The sequence below is a fragment of the Pteropus alecto genome, unplaced genomic scaffold (assembly GCF_000325575.1).
Source record: "Pteropus alecto unplaced genomic scaffold, ASM32557v1 scaffold24, whole genome shotgun sequence".
Taxonomy (NCBI): domain Eukaryota; kingdom Metazoa; phylum Chordata; class Mammalia; order Chiroptera; family Pteropodidae; genus Pteropus; species Pteropus alecto.
In genome coordinates this window covers 1,241,583-1,251,529 of record NW_006439192.1, presented here as the reverse complement: position 1 = coordinate 1,251,529, position 9,947 = coordinate 1,241,583, and the positions used below count along the sequence as shown (strand labels likewise).

The following is a 9,947-nucleotide window of genomic DNA, read 5'->3' as shown; positions in this document are numbered from 1 at the left end:
GAAATAAGCCAGTTATAGAAAGAGAAATATTGTGCGATGCCACTTATACGAGACACCTAAAGTTGTCACATTCAGAGATGAAGTAGAATGGCGGTTGCCAGGGGTTGAGGGAGGAGGAATGAGGAGCTGTTGTTTAATGTGTGCAGAGTTTAAATTTCGTGATTGAAAGAATTCTGTGGATGGATAGTGGTGATAGTTGCACAACACTGTGAATGTATTTAATGCCACTGAACTGTACACTTAAAAATGTTAAGATAATAAATTTTATGCTATGTGTTTTTAACTACAATTAAAACTTTTTAAAAAATTAAATACTGATTTGGTTTAATAGTAAAAAAATCTAGCAAGTAACAAGCAACTCTCTGTAAAGATAGAAAGATAAAATATAAGTACTTCAAATACGAATATTAGAGGAGTAAAAATAACTTTAAAACAGAGTAATTCAAATTCAAGACCTCTGCTTGGTGTACCACCCAGTGCTTTATGTTCCAGTATGAAATAGACAAGGAAGAATTAACATGTGGTAATAGATGTTATGGTGTATCAACACAATGGAGATTATGCAAAAAATTATATTTCAAGACTATGTAAAATCCCAGAGAAATGTTGCTAATATGGTGTTTTAAGAAAACAGCAAAATAAGAAATTGAAAGGTAAAATTGAAGTGTAAAGTTACGAGTGCATATAGACAAGGCATAGAAAGGAAAAGGCGAAAATGAAATGAGTTTCTTTGTTAGGGCAGATTTTTTTCTGCTTTAAAATACATCTTTTTAATGTTATAATAATCTTAATACAACAAGCAAGAAAATAATAGAGTGGAATAAAACAGAATTCCCAGATGCTCCCTCTCAGAAAAGGAATTGCTCCAAAAGGTACAAGATCACAATCTCTCAGAGAAGAAATAATTTTATTTTCGGCCTCAGATACAATGAACAAATGGAAACTGCTAACGAGGAAAGACCACAAAGGTAGCTTCAGGTTGCCTTGCCACGCCACACACACCACATCGTGTTCTCCTAGATTGCTCTAGTTACATTCCCCACGTGATACCTGGTCCTAGAGAGCTTTATGTTTATGACTTTTCCTAAAAAGCTACAAGTGCTTGCGGACAGAACCTATTTCTGTTATCTTTGAAATGCCGAGCACAGTGCTGGGTTACCAGTTGAGTTTCTTGTCAGATGAATGCGAACTACATTGAGCCTGCTGAGATTGTGCCAATGAATGTATCAGATAATGCACGAGTGTGAGCTACATCACAGAGACATGCATAAGAAATCAAGTCTATAAAGTTTACAAGGGTTGCAAATATCAGCAAGATCTGTGTTCCAGAGTTTCATGTCATTATATTGACCAGCAGCATAAACTGGAGGGAGTACAGAATCCCTTTTAGTGTGGCTTGATGTTGATTACATAGTTTGCTGTATTATGGATCATTGTGTCTCTGGACGCTGAATGTATTCAGACGAGGGAAGTCTGTGGGTGCTACCCGCTCTTGGCTCCAGTGTTATAGCACACCTCAAAGTACTCCTCTGTGCTACAAAGGACATTCAGCCTCCTAAATTGCGATAAAGTCCTCTTTTTCCATCTAGTCATTGGCTTCAGTAGATGGGAGACCTAGATGGGAAGTTTTAGATCCCTTTCCTTGCTTTAGGAAACATAGAACAAACATAGCATCTGTAAGATTCAGAAGATAAAATCCTTAAGACTTTCCTGTGTTCCCCAGCAGCGGCTGTAGAAATAGCCCTGAAGTTCCAAACACACAGACAATTATAAATATCCAAAGAAACACTCTGTCTACCACCATGGCTACATATTTCCAGTCGTCTTCTACCTGAAAGGCAAACAAAACATCAAAGCAATTAAAAAAATTAAAACCATAGGAAATATGTTCTATTTTATACATAAGCTTCTTACTTTTCAAAGATTTTCCTGGAAATTTTTAAAGCAAATATTGGTATTATTCTGGTTAACCTGTGTCTCCTATATAGCACACAGAAGAACTTTTGTTTCATCTGAAGAGGGCGGATGCATGAGTCCTGTTAGTGCTTCGTGCAGTGGGCTACAGAGCACACAGATCTCAATAAGCCAGCATTCTGTGGGTCACAAAGGACCTTTCCTAACTGAAAGAAGCACTCCCAGAAAGTGAAACTCTTATCACTTACACCACTTTATACTGGACCCTTTGGCAAGTCAGGGAAATAGGTTTGAGGTGAGAAGTACAATATGAGGGAGGACCCCTTATTAGGAACAGGCAGACTTTTAGACCTCAAGGTCATGCTGCTTATGGAGAGTTCATTTTATTCTCACGTTCCTGACCTATAACCTTCTGCCGAAGTCTCTCTGGTTGTGTCTTGAGAGTCCCACCTGGTGGTGACTAATCAACAGCAGCTTTCCTGTAGATTTTATGAATATGTCACCATGAAGGTGGGTTCTGGGCTCACTTATCTCGTGATGCATCCCTTACCCCCTGTGTGTGACATGCAGTCATAGTATCTTCCCCTGTACCAATAAGGCAGATGTTAGGTCTCAATATACTTTTGCTAAGAGATACAGATCTGGCAGCTGCAGTGCGAGGTCAAACCAGACACCTGTCATGAGCTTTCAGATGCCCTTAGCCAGTTACCCTTATGGTATGGAAAACTAGTGTGATTTTCTTGAGCTCTTTTTAGAGGATGGGAGAGGTCCATGCCGCTATAGTTAGACTCTATAGTTAGAGGGTGGCAGGAGCAGAATATGTTGATATATCCAAGGCTCAATCAGCACCTAAGTCCCTCTCCAGTAGAACAAGTGGGACTGGAGTTGTGGGAGGACTTGTTCCCGTCCTCCTCCCACGGCTCTCAGACCGCAAGCTGCAGTGCAATCATTTCTCCGCCTTCTCCGGGGGCAGCTTTTCCCTCTCCACCTTTTTGTTTGCCATTGTTTCTTGTGCAGGAGCTCTTGATTTCATTAACTAAGGTCTCCTCAAATGTTTATATTAACCACATTCCAATTGAGTTAACATTTCTGGAGGTGGAGATTTGCTCTGGGGCTACATCTCACTCAACCCCAGGTCAGCCCACCCATAACTGCACAATAACAACTGGATTTTAAAGTAATGCTGCCTGACCCTCTTGTAAACAGAACTTACACTGGAGATATGACCATGTCTACAAAGTGCCTGTAGGCCTGCTGCAGGTGGACAGGCTAAGGGGACATGCATTTACCTCCTTTGTTTCATTTTGGTTCTTCATGTTTTCTGCTATGAATTGAACACTATTAATCACATCTTCGACTTCAGGCGAATGCTCTGAATTTTCTGTCATCCATTGTAAAGGCTGATGACTTAATCTTCTCTTGCTGGTGGCAAGCTGATGTGATTCATGACAGTGGAAGCATTCTTTAAGAAGTTCGGGCTCTCTGCGATTATCAAACTTGACTTTGGCAGGCCTACTGGAAGTGCCTTTGGGGTTCTTATCAGAATTTGTCTTCTTTGTCTTGTCCAGAGGCCTCCTCATCATTAGGATGTTGGGTAACAGCTGGAGGAAAACCGTCTTCACCCACTTGGGCATGGTGTGTGTTGTTGGGGTACGATAGTGTATGTTCAACACAAACACAGTCACCGCGATAGACAGGGTGACAAAGATCATGGTGAACAGTAGGTACTCACCCACCAGGGGGATCACGAGTGACGTGGACGGGATGGTTTCTGTGATTACCAGCAAAAACACAGTTAGAGAAAGCAGAACTGAAATGCAAAGTGTCACTTTTTCGCCACAGTCAGAAGGAAGGTAAAAGACCAACACAGTTAGAAATGAAATAAAGAGACAAGGAATGATCAGGTTAATAGTGTAAAACATGGGCAACCTTCTAATGTAAAAAGAATAGGTTATATCTGTGTATATCTCTTCACAACAGTTGTATTTTATGTCGTGTTTGTAACCAGAAGCATCAACAATTTCCCATTCACTGTTTTCCCAAAAATCATTCATATCTACTTTAGATCCAATGATTAAAAGATCGATTTCAGCTTTGTCATATGTCCAGGAACCAAATTTTAGAGAACAATTTTGATGATCGAAGGGGAAAAAAGTGATATCCATAGGACAGGAACTCTTAAAAATAGCTGGAGGAGTCCAGGTTATCATGCCATTGTATTTAAGAAGAGCTTTTGTCTTGCCTTCCACTTGGAAGTCACCAACAGCGCTGTAACATAAATTGGACACTATTAGTATCATCCCCTTTGCTATGGGTCAGCATTACCAAAGGCACCTTTGGAAAGAGACTAGTGCTGTCAAGCACCCATACTTGTTATAGAGAACAATGTCCGGCTTCCAGATCTTATCTGCAGGAACACGAAGTGTCTCAATGCCATCATATTCCACTGGGTCCCAACGCAATTTATAATCATTCCAGATCTAAAGGAAATAGGAGTCTGTTTTTAAAAAAATTTCTTAATAATTTTCTTCCAATGTTAACTCTATATTCGTTCAGCAGTTTTTTCGAAAAATTAAATTCCTAATTGAGGAGTTTATTGGTTTGTATCAAAACTTGGGAGATTAAATCCACAGAGAATAGGGAGCTAGGGAGCTGAGCTGGTTTTGGAAAATATAAATTACCTAATGGATAGTACATATAATTGTCTATTATTAATTAGCTGGCCAAGGTTATAGGCTCAACTTTCATGTTCCATGGAATATATTCACCTTGGAGTAGCAACTCATTTCTAATATTAAAAAGATAAGTCAAGTGTATGATGATGAGTTTTTTACAAAATCTGTGTAAAAGATTAAGACAAGAAGAAAGTAAAAGATGGTATAACATTAAACCAGCTGGTGGGAATCTAACCCACATGCTCTTGTGCTCACTACTGACTTCCCTAGGCCTGGTGCAGCAGGATCAAAGACTGGGCAAGCATCGGGCTCTGGAGCTCAAGTTACAGATAAAAATAGAAGACTTGAGAGCAGACACTGGAAAGGAGGATCTCTATGTCCCAGAGAACTTTGTCACTAGGTTTCTGCATCTGCAGAGTTTATATCAAGCCAGCTATTACCAAAGCTGAACTTTAAGCTTTGGAGATAGGTAATATTTAAGCTTTAGCATAAGATGGAGATGGAAAGAGAGAATGCTAGCAGATTTTATCCACTAGGCATTGTTGGGCTAACACAAAAGTAACACAGGTCCAAAAGAAGGACACGTGTTATAGACACATACATGACGTAGCCATAAATTGGTCTCCATGATCTGATTTACTTCATCCTGTGAAGAAGAAACAATATTATTAGCCTCAAATATATATGCTAATAAAAAAGACCGAAGAGGCAGCTTATAAAAAGCAACCAGATATGCAATATTTCCAAATCTGGTCTTAACCCTGTTGACTTTAAAAGGAAGTGTGGCTTAAAGACTGTCTTTCAAATCTGATTTAAGTCTCACCACTTCTGTGAAGTCTTTCTGATCACCAAAGCCCATAAAGTTTTCTGATTCCATGAAAGGAAAGAAGGAAGAGATGAGAGTGGTAAGAAGGGAGGAGAAATACCGCAGGTGGAGGTAGGTATCTGAACCCGGTCCATTGTTTTGACTGTCCTCTTCCCCACTCCCTGAAAACTTCTCTTCCTCGATAGTGCCTCAGCACTTTCTAGGCTCTGAGTCCCGAGCTCGGTTGCGCTTTGAAATGTCAGTCTCAGCTTATCATGGAGTTTTCTGGCTGGAACCTGCCACTTCCCCCACAGAACATCCTCCACTCCCACCCAAACCATTGCTGATTGCTTTAATCGTTCATTACACATTTATTGAGTACCTATTCGGTGCTCTATGAACGCTGGGACTACAGCAGTAAATAAGATGGAAAAACTTCTTACCTTTATGTGTCTAAGCTGTTAGTAGGGGAGAAAAAAATCTATAATAGATATATAATGTAAGACACTGATAAGTCCTATGATGAAAAATGAAGAGGGATGGAGAGGGGTGTGTGTGTGTTGCAGACACGTGCACACACTCTGTTTTAGAAAAATGAACTAAGACGGCTTCTCTGAGGAAGTAGTTTAAGCAGGTACCAAATGACCTGAAGACAACCAAACGGTTGTCTGGAAGAAAAGCATTCCAGGCCAATGTTCCAAATATAATGTGCCCATAAGCAGCTACCAGCTCTCAGTGGGAAAGCGACTGAGGACATATCCAGAGCCTTCAAGAGCCTGACAACACAATCTCTTGAGATTTATCGATTGTTACTTAGTGGGTTCCCTAAACTTACCAACCTTACTTCCCAAGACACATGGGCACTGTCCAGAGTAAATGAGCCCAACTGTAGCGGGAAGACATCAGCCTGCTCTGGCTCTGCTGTTCTCCAACTCCCGCCTGAAAACTCTAACTAGAGACTTTGCCAAGCTTCTTTCTACAAATGGGTTTGTGTCAAGTCATGGTAAGCCTCAGGGTTTTAAAAGGTCAACAAAAGTAGTCTTTTTTTTTTTTTTTTTTAATCAGTATATACACACTTTCATCCTAGGCCAGAAGCTAGAGGACCAGGCCAGAGTCAGCCTAGTCCACTGGGAAGCATAGACTGCAGAAATACAGTGGGCTCTGACTTCTCATCTATAATTAAGATCTTTCCCCAAGTACACCTAGAGAGTCACACTGTTTCACCCGGGGCAAAGTCTAGGAGAAAGAGGGCTTCTTTCTTATCCATGTGCTGGGACTGATATGATGAAAGGGGCTCTTCTTTCTGTGCACTGTTGTCTCAAAAACTCTCCCTAACATCCCTCTCTGGAGATGCTTCAAACTTCCCTTACTTCCTCAGCCTGACTCTATTCCTGGAATTTGGTTCAAATCCCAAGCCTTGGGCCAGCCTTATTCTCCTCCCATGCCTTAAAGCCCAGAACCCTGCTCTCCGTTAGAGCACCAAGACCCCACCACCTCCTTTCTCAGCAACTAAGGCATGAAGAGTATTTGAAAGAAAGGACTCTAGTCCTATTTGCCCTCGAACATAGTAGCAATAAGTTAAAATAATTTTCTTTCTTCCGTAACATAGAAGTCTTAAAGCAATTCTTTTTCTATGCTGTAGAAAAAGCATGAGCTTAGCAGTTAAACAGGGCTGATTCAAATCGCAGTTTCACCATTTTGTAATTGTATGACCTTGGGAAAATTTGGTTAACTGAGCTTCTGGCTCTTCAGCTATAAAATGCAAGTGATAGCCACAAGTGTAGACATGGTGGCTGGTGCATAATAGGTGCACAGTGAAGTTAGCTCTCTTTCTAACCTCTCTTCAACATCTCTTTCACCTCTTTGTTTCATAAATTGGTTCTAAAAGCACTTCCCAAAACACCTGGCCTTAATGTGACTAATTACAGCATCGATGGGGAAAGTGTCTCCCTCCCAACCAGACAGCTTCGAAGGGCCAGCAGCCATGTAGATTTTTGTTTATTCATATTTTTTTGATTTCCATATTTACCACATGCAATAAGTGAGACAATGTTTGAGAACTGCTCTGACCCCCTCAGACTTAGGGCTTCTTGAGGTACATGTGGTGAACTTGAGGCACTTACCACGTTGGCCAGCTGTGTGATGGCCACTTCAAAATGCACTGTGACAGGATCAGAAACATTTTCTACAGGCCTGATGAACTGGTTATAATGAGAAAACAGTTTGTGAAAGAGTCTCTCTTCAGACGCACAGGCTGCACAGTCTGCATGGCCGAACACAGGGGAGAATTAGAGAAGGAGAGAGGGTGCTGGCAGGTGGGGAGATTCTGGCAGCTTCCATCACAGAGTGAGGGCAGTGGGCATCCAAGATAAAAATAATAATGCCTATGTCTCAGGACTAGTGTGATATCATCAAATAAAATACTGTTGGTAAGAACACTCACAATCTTACTGATCCAGTTATGAAGGAAGAGTCTTGTCTTTTCTTGTCAAAATACTGATCCAACTGACATGTGCCTACAACTAGTAGGGTGTTTAGCTGGGGAATCTTCACCAAGCAATTTGAAATAACTAGTAATTTCATTAAGGTCCTAATAAGCCATACCCCTTTTTAAAATTAACTTTGAAATTCAATTATATTGGATTTGTGAGAGTGCAAGGTTTTTAAGGCAAATTTACTTAAAATGCTTTTTAAATAATTCAAAATTGGATCTAAAATAATAGCATTTTCAGTCCTTAAATTTCACACAATAGTTTAATGCATATCTCTTCGTATTATTCTAAGAATGCATTAAAAGTAGGTTACTTGCCTTCTATTTGACATAATTAATTTCGTTAATCTCTCTCTCATATTTTCCCATATAGAATTCAAATTTGACACCTGAAATATTATTCTACAACTTTCCCAAAGGGATTTACACCCTGAATGAAAAAAGTTACAGGGATTGAATAACTCATTAGGCAAAAATGAACAAAAGGACAGGTATTATATTACTAAAGAGAAAGAGTTGTTTGACAAATGCATTTGGAGACATATTTTTTTGCAGGAAAGAACAATTTAAAACATAAAATAGCATTCTTGCCATCATAATTAATAATGATATAAATATTTTGAAATAAAACAGACTATGAAGAAATCCTCCCCATTACCCATTTTCCCCCCTTTTGAGACACTGTTTTTCCTTTGAGACATTTTAGATAAACTCTCCGTGAATCTTGAGAACAAGTCTCCTGCAAAGCCAACAGCACATGGAAATGTGGTTTTGTTCAGGCAGAGCAGCCGTTGTCTGTTTCTAAGTCTTAACTTTTAAAATGAATGCTCTTACTCTTAGGACATATTTCAGCATAGCAATATGACATGTTTCTCAAAACAAAGATGATTACCTACAAAATAAAAGGATTTGTGGCCTGAGTAATAGTATCAGCTAACAAATAATTGAAAAAAATATTAAATACAAATATAAAAATATAAGTTGAATACACGCATAGCAGAGATGAATAGAAAACTGCATCATCATTATTATTACCATATTTTAATTGGGAAAATAAAATAAAATATGATTTAAAATATTTTATTGTCCTCCCCACCTCACCCCCAATCCCATTTTACATGTTAAACCTAATCAATAAACAACAGATTAACAGTTGTAACAATAGCAATTCCTGTGCAGATACTCTACCTATTTACTCACAGACTATTTCATCTCTCTGCTCAATCAAGCACAACTAGAAAAGAAGACTAAATACATGTGACTAAAAAGGGAATATGAGATAAAGCAGAAATAAAACCTACCTTTAAAGAAAGGTATGAATATACACAACCAGAGACACAAATCAAAGTGAAGGCATCCCTGACCCTTGCTGGTCAGCATGACTAAAATACTTTGATTTCTTTTTCTAGTCAAAGGATTGTAGAAAACAAAGAGCTATCAGCCAGTCACATGCATCAGACCTTTAAATCATCAGAGTCCCACTGCAATCCATGTGTCTTCTGTAAAATAAAAACATTCACAAACATAACACGACTGTTCCCAATATCAGAGACTGAGGCCAACAAAAAGGGCAGATAAAAAGGACTCGATCTGATGTCAGATGAGTCATCACATTTCCTGTCATCCTGGATCTCTTTTCATGCAAGAACAGTGAAGAAAAGCAGTGAGGGAAAGCTAGGCAGACAGGACTGAGGGCGGAAGAAAACATTGCTGTGGCTTAGTAGATCTTTCAGTAGTGCAGTCTCGACCATAATCCTTAAGATAATAAACACACATTTACTGAGCTCCGACTATAGGGAAAGCATATGCAAGGCCCCAAATAGTATATTCTGATTGAGTTCTCTAGTTAATCAAGGCTTGATCTTGTTATTACAAAACTTTCTAAAATATGAGTCCCCATTCCTGACTTCATAACTGTAGCTTAGAGAGAAAAGAATTTGGTTTTGTCTGACTCCAGGTCTTCTAGTGCCTTGACTTTCTGAGTTCAGTGATCACATCCAGGACTAGAGATTAGATGTCTGAGAATGAGAGGAATGATACTGAACACAGGATGCTACCCGAC

General features: G+C 39.4%; 1 protein-coding gene across 2 annotated transcripts; it reads right to left on the bottom strand.

Annotated features, from left to right (window-relative positions):
* Positions 1-1,385: 1,385 nt before the first annotated feature.
* CHRNA6 (cholinergic receptor nicotinic alpha 6 subunit) lies at positions 1,386-9,616 on the bottom strand. 2 transcript variants are annotated; one of them, XM_006916262.2, is made up of 6 exons: positions 9,187-9,616; positions 7,518-7,657; positions 5,191-5,235; positions 4,285-4,394; positions 3,204-4,182; positions 1,386-1,831 (listed from the first exon to the last, which is right to left on the bottom strand). In XM_006916262.2, exons 1-6 carry the CDS (start codon positions 9,263-9,265, stop codon positions 1,700-1,702), a joined length of 1,485 nt encoding a protein of 494 aa, XP_006916324.1. In that variant the 5' UTR covers positions 9,266-9,616; the 3' UTR covers positions 1,386-1,699. The 2 variants fall into 2 exon arrangements, with proteins under 2 accessions (XP_006916324.1, XP_006916325.1); XM_006916263.3 differs by lacking the exon at positions 5,191-5,235.
* Between the last annotated feature and the right edge of the window lie 331 nt (positions 9,617-9,947).

Bases quoted from the DNA above. Each gene is read 5' to 3' on its own strand.
- CHRNA6 (XM_006916262.2), bottom strand. From the start codon at position 9,265: ATGCTGACCAGCAAGGGTCAGGGATGCCTTCACTTTGATTTGTGTCTC. The intron at 7,658-9,186 runs GTAGGTTTTATT...TCGGCCATGCAG, and splicing joins ATTCATACCTTTCTTTAAAG to ACTGTGCAGCCTGTGCGTCT. The intron at 4,395-5,190 runs GTATGTGTCTAT...TATTTCCTTTAG, and splicing joins CCAATTTATGGCTACGTCAT to ATCTGGAATGATTATAAATT.